The sequence below is a fragment of the Micromys minutus genome (assembly GCF_963924665.1).
Source record: "Micromys minutus genome assembly, chromosome: 29".
NCBI classification, from domain to species: Eukaryota; Metazoa; Chordata; class Mammalia; order Rodentia; family Muridae; genus Micromys; species Micromys minutus.
The window spans coordinates 31,930,675-31,942,703 of record NC_137964.1 but is presented as its reverse complement, the minus strand read 5'-3'; the positions used below and the strand labels follow the sequence as shown (position 1 = coordinate 31,942,703).

At 49.9% G+C, this 12,029-nt stretch overlaps 1 protein-coding gene across 1 annotated transcript in view; it reads left to right on the top strand.

Moving 5' to 3' along the window:
* CIT (citron rho-interacting serine/threonine kinase) overlaps nt 1–12,029 on the top strand; it is a gene marked incomplete at both ends in the record, with an annotated part of 147,748 nt that overhangs the window by 65,554 nt on the left and 70,165 nt on the right. The window contains 3 exons of the mRNA XM_080940451.1: nt 7,575–7,680; nt 8,600–8,743; nt 9,887–10,006. Coding sequence (XP_080796577.1) covers nt 7,575–7,680; nt 8,600–8,743; nt 9,887–10,006 — 370 coding nt within the window. The remainder of the gene's footprint in view (nt 1–7,574; nt 7,681–8,599; nt 8,744–9,886; nt 10,007–12,029) is intronic.

The following is a 12,029-nucleotide window of genomic DNA, read 5'->3' as shown; positions in this document are numbered from 1 at the left end:
AGTACTTGAGTGTCCCCAAGATGGGTGGGTGAATGTCATGGGATGCTGCTGCCCCAGGACCAAGCACATCTTCTCAGATGTTGGGCTGGAGAGCTTTCTGTGTACTCTCGGCCTTGATCCTGCACAGGAATTCTCATTTTGGATTTCTTTGTCCATGGTGATCAGCGTGCTGCACCTACCTGATGCATGCACGTCATCCGTCCACTGACTTAACGGATCCATGGCTGTAGGCTTCAAGGTTATAAATGTGAACAGGGCTCTGTAGGAATCAGACCAAAATGGGGACCAAAGTTTGGTGGCCAATTTAGACTGACCAGGAAGGCTTCCCTGAGCTGAGCACTAGGAGTCTTTGGGAGATGTTGAGTCACCTGAGTTCTGACCACCTACGAGCAGATCTAGAAGTTTACACTAAACTACCATGAGGTGCCAAGCCCTGTATGAGGGGCTGGACCTGCAGTGAGTCTCATCACAAGGCTTCCGTCCTGGTGATATAGGACATTCATTCTTTAAGAAGCGCTCATTCACTGGATCATTTACTCAGCAAAATCTTGCTGTCCTACTATGTGCCATGTACTTTCCAGGCACTGAGGACTCAACAGTGAAGAGAGGAGGCAAAAGTCCCTGCCTACATGACCTATCAGAATGCCAGAGTCAGCCTTGATGGTGATCCTGGGAAGCTTGTTCCTGGTAGTGGGGAGGAGGCAGAGTTTGAAGCCAACCAACAGACAACCTATCAGAGCATGCGGAAGCTAGAGCTTCTGGACCCTCTGGCATTGTGGTCAGGTTGAGGTCAGACAGCTTGGCCTTGCATGGGATAGCCCTGAGTAGGCTTGGCAGGATTTTAAGTAGGCGCATGACAGATCTCATTTTTTAAAGGGTCTCTCTGACCACTGTGGGAGGAGGGTCAGCAGAGGGATGAGAGCTGAGCTCAGCATTCCCTGGGGGTGGTATTCATTCAGAGAAGTGGTGGGGATATGCCGACAAAACCTGCAAAGCGAGCCGCTCACTTAGAGCTGGCAGTGGTATTAAAAAAAAAAAATCACATGCCTGGCTATATTTTTATGAATAGTGAGGGTTTTGATAAATGATTTTTGTGCTGCGTATTAATCATTCTAGAGCAAATGTTTCTCTTCATCTGGAACCCATGGGTGGTGGCGGTGGTGGCGGTGGTGGTGGCAGAGCGTGTGTGGTTGCTTATCTAGGCGTACATATGTGTGGCACTCCAAAGCCAGGGTCTGAGGCTCCCCAGGAGAGTGGCATCTTTCACATTCCCAGGAGGCTGCGACAGGCACCACTGTGTATTTTAAAACGGGCTTATAAAGTTAGTTCATAAATTTCAGAATGTACAGTCTTAAAAGGCAGCGTATTTTTGGAAACAGTGCTGATGGTTTTTCAATTCTCTTGTACCACGTTACAGCTTGTGGTTACATATATTTTTAGTGCCTCTAGCCACAATTAAGGTGAGGCCCTCGGCTGAGCTAATTTCAATGACTCGAGTTTTAGCATCTCGTCTCTACACTTGGTTGTCTCCAAAGCATGTGCGGCCTGTGGTCTGGGATCGGGCAACAGATTTTTGAGGCAGGGGTGGGCTTCCTAAGGAAGCAGGTGGATGGCGTGATACTTGTGCAAGATTTTAGTCTGAGGAGTTAGAGATGGCCTACTCCACGTTCTGCTCTGTGGGGGAAAGTACACACCCGATTCTCTTAAGATACGAAGGATTTCCATTAATAGCGTTCATGGATTTTTCTTAGTTCTATGGATTATTTATAGGCACATCATTGGGAAAACTGCATTTTATCATCTTTCTTAAATGTGATGGTTCTGTGTGAACAGGTTTTTTTTTTGGGGGGGGGTCCTATGTAATGTTAAGCAAACACGCTCTCTAGGCTGTAGAGGGACTGGCAAACCCCACTTTCTCCCACTGTCTCCCACCATCCTCTCCTGGTGCTCTTTGGGCCTCTGTAATTATAAAGCAGATGTATATATTAGGAAGAAATGTTGATTTTAGAGTAAAATTTTCTAGAAAATAGAAGCTGGGGAAAAAAAGGAAAGCCCAAACTTGGCTTGGCTCTGGAAGACAGCGCTGCCATGTGTGGGTGGGTGGCTGCATGCACCCGCTGCTCGGGGGAGCGAACCCCCCTCCCCCGGGGCAACTGGCTGTGCATCCAAGATGCAGCTGGGGGAGGGGTGTGGTGAGGGGCAGGCAAGCAGTGAGTGGGCAGGCGGCATGTTCTTTTATTAGCATCTTCATTGTACTGGATCCCGTCCAGTCCAGAGCACGAACTGGCCTATGCGTCTGTCCTGTTACTCAGTTTTAATTGTCTCACCGCCCCCCATCCCTGCTATGGAGCAGTGGAGGGAGAGTTGCTTTTGTGTGTGTGGGTTGAATTATGCCCGGGGGTGGCTATGGACTGACTTAGCTTGTGGATGCTTTTGGGTTCCTAGACTGTCTTGAGCTCTGGCTCAGCAACAAATGCAGCCACTCATGGATAGAGGTCACTTTATCCCAGGTGACCCACCCCTCTCTTTCCTTCATGACTTTGTCTTTCTTGACATCCCTGGTACTGTCTGCTTGTCCGGTACTGCCCAGCCAAGCAGTCGAGTCAAGATTTGAACTCACAGTCGTTGATTGTAGACACCTCTACTTTTAACTGTCACTCAAACAGGGTAGACACAGACACAGACACAGACACAGACACACACACACACACACACACACACACACACACACACACACACACACACGCCCAGTGCCATGAGGATAGCACCCGCCCCACGGGATTTCGGAGAGCTGGTGAGGTTGTCTTTGAAGTGCCTGTACGTAGAACTTGCTTCCTAAGTGGTTCTCCCACTCCTAGCAGGGCTGGTGTTCATTTTCCCTCTCGGATGGTTCCTGAGATGAGAAATGGAGGCTTCCTTTGCCTTACAGCCTCTCCGCTGGGGGTTCTCAGCCTGGCATTGGTGACATTAGGGGCTGGCTAAGTCCTGCAGGCTCTTCCTATAGGATATAGAGAAGTGTCTCTGGCTTCTTCATACCGAATGCTAATGGTACTTCCACTCCCACACCCTTCACCCCACCCTCCACGCCTCCATCCCACCCTCACCCCACCCCCACTACTAAGATTATAAAGAATGTTCTAAATATCACTAAATGTAACCTGGGCTGTAGGAAAGAATCTTTTTCCCATAAAGTGAGATTTCTTCATGTGTTTTATGTCACATGTTTTCCTGCACGTCTGTCTGATTCCGTCACTTTCCAGTAGTTCTGGACCTTGGGCTTCTACCAAGGCCTCAAAAATCAGAGGAGGTACCCCACAGAAGAGAGGTTTGGTTTTGTTTCTTAAACCTCCCTTCAACAGTAGAAGCTTCAAGTGACACCATGCTTGCATTGGACTACAGGCTTAGTGTCTGAGAACCGAGGCTGCACTAGCTGGTCTGCCTGCTCTCAGCTGTGCTTGCATGAGACCTCGAGCTGAGGGTCACGTTGCAGTCCACCCCAGAGAAAAGCTGCGGTCAAGTCACCTAGGAAGCTGGTTACTGATAAACCTGGAGAAAGTGAGTTGAGGAAGTGTTTGTTGGGGCCTGCGGATCTCCATTAAGGAGTGCCCATTGGGGGACTGGAGAGATGGCTCAGTGGTTAGGAGTCCTTGCTGCTCTTGCAGAAGACCCAGGTACTTACAACCGTTTCTGACTCCAGCTTCAGGAGATCTGACAGGTCTCTTCAGGCTTCGTCATGTGCTGGGTGCTCACTCATAGAGTCTCAGGCAAAACACAACATTCATGGACATAAAGCTTTAACATTAAAAATAACTTTCTATCGGAGCTAGTCATCGGTACTGTGAGTTGATTGCCTTCGTCGCATCGACGATCATGTAAGTATTCTGAGCCGTGACTGGCCTCACTGTTTCGTTTTGTTTAAGACACCTACGGAGAGGAGAGGGCATAGTTAGATTAACTGACGTGGGCGTCGTGCCCACGCCCAGAATCCCAGCCGTTGGATAGGATTGGAGTAGGGGGTCACATGCTCGCTGTCAGCCTAGCCTACCTACTACAACCCTGCCCCGAACAACAGAAAAGGGTCGGTGACAGGGCTCGGCTGGTAAAGAGTGAGTGGAAGGGCCATCGGGAGGAAGAAAACAGTTCCCTGTGTGTCATGGTACATCCATATCCACTGCATAAGGAAAGCCGTAAACATCTTAAATGATAGAGCTCTTTTCAGTCACTGCCTGTCACTTGTTCGCACTTGCCCTGAAATTCAGACCAAAGGGAGGTCCCGACGCTGGCCACACCGGAGTTGGAAAGCTGTGTTCTTCTAATGGCTATCTGTGGGGATAGCTATGGGGTTTGATGGAAATGGCACTGTTGGGCCTGAGCAGCCCCACCCCCAGCTTTGGCTGCAACAGTTCCATCCCCAGGTGATGCTAGCTCCTCTGGACTGAGGGACAGGAAGTTGCCCAGAGCCGAAGTGACCTTTGCCCTCCACCCCCTCCTGTTGTTCGCACGGTTGCTGCTGCAGGTTGAGTTTAGTCACAGTGTCCCCACTACAGCTTTTTTTAGATGTGGTTTTTATTTATTCTTTAAAAAAGGTTTCTTTGCATATTTAGTCTGAAGAGCTCTTAATTGCCGTACTTAGAACTCTTAAATGTGAACATTTGTCAGGCATCAAAACAGCCGAGTGAAGAGTCGGACTCGGGGTGACTGCAAGTTGTCTCCTGCGGGGGAGGGGGCTCTGGCTTTCTGGGCCCTATTAATCAGTGACCTAGAAACACTTTTCCTTCCCTTCTTTTTTGGTGAGTAAGCAATCTGTTTTGTACTCAAACCAGAACATTCAACCCCAAGCTCTGCTGGAGCCCTGTGGCATTAAGTGAACTGCATCCCACCCGACCATCACAAGGCACATGCTAGTTCATGCTCAGGTGCACAGAACTGTGTGGCCTGGGCTGTTATCCATGCTGCACGTCCTTTCATGACAGTGAGGGCCTCGACCACCAAAGTGCCGGGGACCAGCCCTGTCTCCTCAGGTGAGGGAAACTTAAGACTACCCCGAGCAAACCCTAAGAAGGCAGGGCTCTGTGTGTGTGTGTGTGTGTGTGTGTGTGTGTGTGTGTGTGTGTGTGTGTGTGTGTTTGGCTAGGAAGTAGGTTTGTGAGAGGTGTTAAAATTTCTAACCCAATGTGAGAGTTTAAAAAAAAAGATTTATTTCTGGATTTTAATCCCCGTTGCCCATTTCTATGAATAATCACTGTTTGTCTTGATGTGAATAACAACGCACAGCACATTCAGCCCCCTGAGTGTTACCATCTGAAGCAACTGTTTTAGGCCTGTGAGGCATGTGCTATTTGCAAAGTTGCAGGGATCTTAATAAAAATGGCAACAGTCATAGTAATTTGGCATTTGTCAAACCCTCAATGTGCCAGGGACGTGCCCAGGGCTCTGTGTGTGCTCTCTCCTTACACCCATTTTACAGGAGAGGGAGCCTGAGGCTTGGAGGTCCCGCAGCTTGCCAGTGTCAGGCTAGGTTGTACACAGAGCAGCCTGACTCCAATTGTTGATTCATTTGGCTGCTGTTGAGTGTAGAGAGGGCTGTCAGCGAGTCAGTCAGGTGTCTCACGTTGCTGCAGGAGACTGACCTCTTTTAGGCTGGGAAGTCGTCTGGGGCAGCAGAAACAGAACTTGAACCTGCTGGGAAGACCCTGAGTGCTCATCAGTAACCAGTTCCTGCAGTCCTGTTACCAAGGCAACGAAGACAGGACCGTGGGGCAGCAGTGGGCACTGTCATGTCCCTCCAGGCGCAGGAACCTTTGCTAGCTGTTGGCTGGACTTTGTCCTTCACCCGCCACTGAGGGACACTAGATTCTCATCTACACCCATAGCTAACCCACAGGGCACCTGTGTCGGTGTGTGCGAGTGTCCTTCCTGTGTGCTCCCCGAATAGCTTGCCGTGAAATGTTGGTGACGTTTTCCTGAGCATGGCATTGTGTGAATCCAGGCATTCTCAGTTGCCCGCCCGCTTCCTATAGACTGACAGAAATCATTTTTTACCCAGCAGGTCCCTTACCCTCACCCGACTTCACTTCCCTCATACGTACCATGAGAATAATGAATCGGATCTGCCTCAGAGAGGTGTGAGGGGTAAACGGTTAAAGCATGTCTGGTCCTCACGTAGAGCTAGGTGTGCACAACAAGCCACCACAAACTGAAGGCGTAAAAGAGCGCACTCCTCACACTCCTCTTGTATTTCTGGGGTCAGAGGACCCAGCGGGTTTCTCTAGGCTGAAGTCAGCTGAGATGAGGCTGTGCTCTGCCTGCAGGCTTTGAGGAGAGTCAGTCTCCATGCCTTGTCCAGCTTCTAGAGGTCACCTGTTTGTGACCTGTGGCTGGTGGTTCACCATCTTTGTGTGCATGGTGTGTTTGGGGGGGGGGGCACGTGCACATGTGTGTACATGCTTCATGGTACCTGTGTGGAGGTCAGGGGACAGCCCTCAGTGTTGGTCCTTGCTTTCTGTATGGTTTCTCTTGCTTTGTGGCTCCATAGGCCGGGAGCTCGACCACTGAGCCATCCCTGATGCTGCAGCATATTTCTCTCTGACCCCGCATCCTGACTCCACGCTTGGGTCTCTGTCTCCGACTAGGGCCTTTAGGAATACACTGGATCTGTTCAGGTAATTTAGGATAATCTCTGCATTTCAGATCATTAACCTAATCACAGCGACAGAGTCTGTTCACTGTGTAGTAAGGTCTTTGTAGCTTCCGGATATGACAGCTGCATCTTTGGGAAGGGAATGGGAATATTCTTTGGCTTACTACCACAAGCAGGGGCTGGTTATAGAAAACAAACCCAAACGGAACGGACAAGCTTGGGGAATCGGCAGAACTTTACAGTGTGATCTTACCGATGCCACTCAGTCCTATCTGCCCTGCCCTGCCAATGTGGCTGCTGTCCCCTGTCCCCAGAGCATCTTTCCTCCTTGATCTTGTGTCTTTAGAACCTTCTGTGACTTCCCAGGTCACACTCCCTCGATTAACCAAAGCAGATCTCAGCCTTGTGTATACCACCACTTTATCAGGCTACATCCTCCCTTCTCTCTCGAGAAGTCTTTCTCATCAGTCAGTGAGCTTCTCAGAATCTTCCCGACATGCCGTCTGCTCTCCCTCGACCGGCAGCTTTGGGAAGAGCCTGTGTCCAGCGTGCTCTGCTGTGTGAGCGGCTCCTGGCGAGTGTTGGGTCCACACCTGTTGTGTGTCAGCGGAGGAGCCACGCAAGGCTTGGCTGTGCATGGAATGCTCACATTTGTGGCAGGTTCTTGCCTCACCATCCTACTGGGTAGCTGTGCATATCAAGGCTCCAAGAAGCCAGTTCTGGCCCCCGGTTCCCTTGAATCTGCACCTACCTGCTAGGCCCTTGCTTTCTTTCACCCCCTTGCCCCGTGGTTTTAATGCCACTAGAAGATGCTGGAGCCAGGTCTGCTGCAGAGTGCAGGCAGGTCTGTCATTCCCACTGCAGTCTCCACACAGCTGACATGCAGGCCACTCGACTTTTTTTTTTTTTTTTAAATCATTATTTTTATATTTAGGTCTGTTGTGTCGGGTCTGGACTCCCCTGCCAAGATTAGCTCCATGGAAAAGAAACTTCTCATCAAAAGCAAAGAGCTGCAAGACTCTCAGGACAAGTGTCACAAGGTATTTATCTCTGCAGTCGGCCTCCATCCTTGCTCCAGGAGTCTCCCGTCAATATATGCCAAGGGATCAGCTGGGGGCCGCTCCTGGCACTGAGCCTCCTGATCAGTAGAGAGCGAGGTGCCGCCTCCCTCGCTGAAGTCGCACCTCCAGCAGCTCAGAGGGAGATGAATTCGGGCCTAGACATTGCCATAAATCCTTTAAGTCTTTACCAGAGGAGGCCCTGGATTTAAAACAGCCCGCTTCTCAGCATGACCCAGCCCGATGTCCACTTCTTCCGGCAGGTGGCCTGGGTCCTCACCTGGGGCTGAAAAGTGCTCCATCTGCTTGGAGTGAGGCGAAGTCTGACTTCCTAGTCTCTTAAAACTCCTGCCTATGTCACTGCGGTCACCGTCTATGCTCACTGTCTCTGCCCAGAGGCGACTCTCTGAAACCTAATAAGAAACCACTGCTTGTGTGGGACTCCTAATTATCTCTGCCTGGTCCTGGATCTGTCCTCTGGGTCTTTGCAAGGAGATGGGGGGGACCAAGATGGATTTAGGATAAAATTAAACTGACATCTGTATAAGACAGACCAATACTCCCCCCCAAAAAAAAACCAAAAAGAAAAAAAAAAAAAAGGCAAACAGGTGCATCGGGATGACGGTGGCTCCTTTGCTAAGTGGGTTAGAGAAGTGAGCAAGCCTTCAGGACGTGGATGGCAGGACTGTCCTAGCCTTTGGTGACTGTCTTTCTGAAGAACTGTACGCTCCTGGGCGAAGAAGCAATGGTATTTCCATCCCAGCTCTTGGCGAATTAGCGGTAACCGCCCCCCAGACCACCAGGTGGCCTAGGGGCTCCCCCCATTGACATGTGACTGCCCCTACACAACCCCCCCCATCCCGCCTGGGTCCCTTTTAACCCGTGCATGTGTTTATTTCAGATGGAGCAGGAAATGACCCGGTTACATCGCAGAGTGTCAGAGGTGGAGGCTGTGCTTAGTCAGAAGGAGGTGGAGCTGAAGGCCTCTGAGACTCAGAGATCCCTCCTGGAGCAGGACCTTGCCACCTACATCACAGAATGCAGTGTGAGCCTTCCCCAAGCCCCCTTCCCTTGGAGGCGGCACTTCCTGTCGTGTGTGTCTCATCCTGTTTCATGACAGCTCCATGAGGCACATCACAGCCAGTGGCAGGGCGTAGAGAGACCCCGAGTGGAAAGGCAGGCTTGGAGGCCGGCAGCAGCTGGCAGAGTTAGTGAGCTAGGCGTGAGGTCCCTAGGAATCAGGCTGCAAATGGCACTCAGCAGACAGCCAGTGTGGGCTGCCGAGCCTCACCAATCCCAGACATGGGACTCGAGGGTCACTGGAGCCTTCTGCAGGGGGCCCTGTCATCTGTTCCAACCTCTCTGCTCTGTGCTACGTCTGGCACAATCAACTTTGAGGACTAAACTCCCAAATTCGTGTCAGAAAACACGATTGGGATCTGTCGGGGGTGAGTTTTTCTTCCCTTAGAAGCCCCTGTCATGACTCCCATGCAGCTTCATTTCCTTCCTTTCCTTCACAAGAGTCGACTGTCTCCTTCATTGTCTCGTGGAGTTTTCATCCAGGTGTTTCCCACCGTGCCTGACGAAACAGTCGGGAGAGGAAACCTATAGACTGTAGCTGGTTAAGAATAACCGCTATGTTTGCCTTCCAGACTTGGCTGCCTCTCAGTGGTGGGTGAAGTTTACAGCTGTGTGTCTCAGATGTCTCTCTCAGTGCCATGGAAGCCTGGGTGGGGCGAGGGGAGGAGGATGGATCAAGGTGTCTAGAGGGTGGGTACCCCACCGGACTCTGAAACGACAGCCGGGTAGACCACGAGGCTGTTGCTTCTCTCAAACAGAAGTATGCACCTGAGACTCTGGAAAAACTTTGCATATCCTAGAATCCACTAGATAGGCTTGGAGGTGACTGTTCCAACAGATACGGATCTTACTGGTTTTCAGTCCTGAACATACAAGTGGGTACGTGCCAAGATAAGTAGACGGAGTTTCAGGCTCCGCCCCCGTAAGGTTGCGAGCTTTCGATGACATTCCTTCCACCAAGTAGCTTTTACAGGGCGAAAACTGGAGCCAGCAACTGCTGCGAGTTGTCTGCCATGGCCCACCACCCGAATCCATCCCGATGCCCAGCTTTCCTAATGAACCTTTTCAACCAGAGCAGGACCCCTATTAAAACCGTTGCTTTCTGCAGAGCTTAAAGCGAAGTTTGGAGCAAGCACGGATGGAGGTATCCCAGGAGGATGACAAAGCTCTGCAGCTTCTCCATGACATCAGAGAGCAGAGCCGGAAGCTCCAGGAGATCAAGGAGCAGGTATGACCCCTGATCCCAGCCATGCGGCCCCCCAGCCGGCTCCAACCGCTGATCTCAGGCATGTTTGAGAGGCAGAGTCTGCCGGAATAAAGGTTGGGGATGCAGAGGGAGTGGCATATGTAGGCAGGTCAGTCACATGGAGTCTGCAGCCTCTCCATGGTTTATATAAATCACACCAGCTTGCTTGTCTGCCCCTTTGAAGGCTGCAACTCACAATATCTATTTCTCTTAATAAAGATCACTAGTGAGCAAACTTCAGCCTAGGCGGAGATCTGGCTCCCTGCCTATTCTGTGGCTATTTCTATGTCCTAGGCCAAGAGTGACTTTTATATTCCTAAATGGTTAGAGAAATAAAGAGAGAAAAAAATATTTTGTGACATGTAATTTTGTAAAATTTAAATTTAAATTTGGATAAAATTTATTGGAATACGACCATACTAATTTCATTCATGGTGACTTTTGTGCCACAGAGGCAAAAGGGATGGTTTTCAGAGTGTGTGGTTGTAAAGTTAACTTTTTACCAAAAGTCTACCAAACCCTGCCTTGGGTGGTTCCAAAGGAATTTAGTATCTTTCATAGCTTTTCTGATGCACTTTCAGTTGTCAAGAGAGACCAAGATGATTCATAGTTTCATTTATAGACCTATAGGAAAATCCTGGAAGAAAAGTTTCAGTCATTGAGAGCAGTCTGAGTACACAGTAAATCTGAGCTGCTCTGAGTTTGCAGGAGAGCAGCATCCTTTCGACAGCCCGCTCCTTTCCCTCTAAGAGGGTTTTCTCTGGCGAATCGCCCCATGGTTTGTGTTTTAGCTTAGGTTTTGTTGTTGTTTTTACTGTCTTCTGAAGACACTGTAAATGGAACTTTAATGAAGAGCTGGAGAGGAGTCAGTGGAGAGCTGAGCTCCCAGCTGCCCGGCCCCACTCCTCCCCCAGGAAACCCAGTGGGACACAGAAAAGTGGGCCTCTTCTCTGGGCTTCACAAACCCGGTCCACAGTGGCGCCACTGAATGACATCCCTGCAGAAGGCTCAGCCAGTGTGTGTGGGATGCAAACTCTCTTTGTCACCTCAATATGCTTTAAGTGACGGGTTGACAGGCCTCCTGCTGTGTAAGGGCATCATAAATAAATGTGCACAGGGAACTTTGCAAATAGGTCATCAAGTCCCGGCACAGTCCCCCTCCAAGGCGCGGAAGGGCACACGCGTGTTCTGAGACTTCTGTTCTGACTGGTGACTCACACACCTTTGTGGACATAGCTTTTCTTCTTCTCTATCCTGAAGGTTGCAGGAGGCAGGGCTCTTTATCTCCTACCAGTTCTCTGTGTTAGGAAATGAATTTAGGGGACATCCTGGGGAAATGAAAGCTGTCTTTGGCCACCAGAGGGTGTTCATGAGTTCTGTAGAAAGAATTAATCAGGCCATTTTGGAAAACTCTGTGCTCCGGTGGTTGAGTTCAAAGAGATGTCTTTTGCGATTCTTGTCACAGCTTGGTGTTTGGAGTTTCAGGTTTAATGACTGCCGAAAGTTCCGATGGGGCCGGAGGAAACTTTTCCTGGAGTTTACTTCTCTGCAGAGGAGGATATGTTTAAAATGACGTGGTTTTTAGGTGCCCACAGTTTGTTGACAAAGAATGCATTTAAGGCCTCCAGCAAACTCATAGTATTTAGTTTTTGGTTTGCTGATTTAGGATGAATCCCCGGATTGCACATCTGCTCATTTTTATTTTAAATCCTGCTTTTTTTTTTTTTTTTTTTTTTTTTTAAACCCAGTTTTTTGTTATGGAGCACGCCTACCAGGGCCCCTCATGATTTGACTCAAAACAGAGTGACAGCTCTTCTCAGAAGCCCCCAAGACTCCAGGGGAGCAGGGTCATCCCCACCCAGTCACTGTAGGCAGACTGTCAGTTTTCTCCGTTCGGACCCTTCAGCTCAGTGCCATGAGCCATTCGGTGCTGAGCTACAGCAGCCTTTCCAGCTGCCCTTGCAAACAAACCCGGTGCTCTGCTCTCAGGCTCTCCTGAAACGGG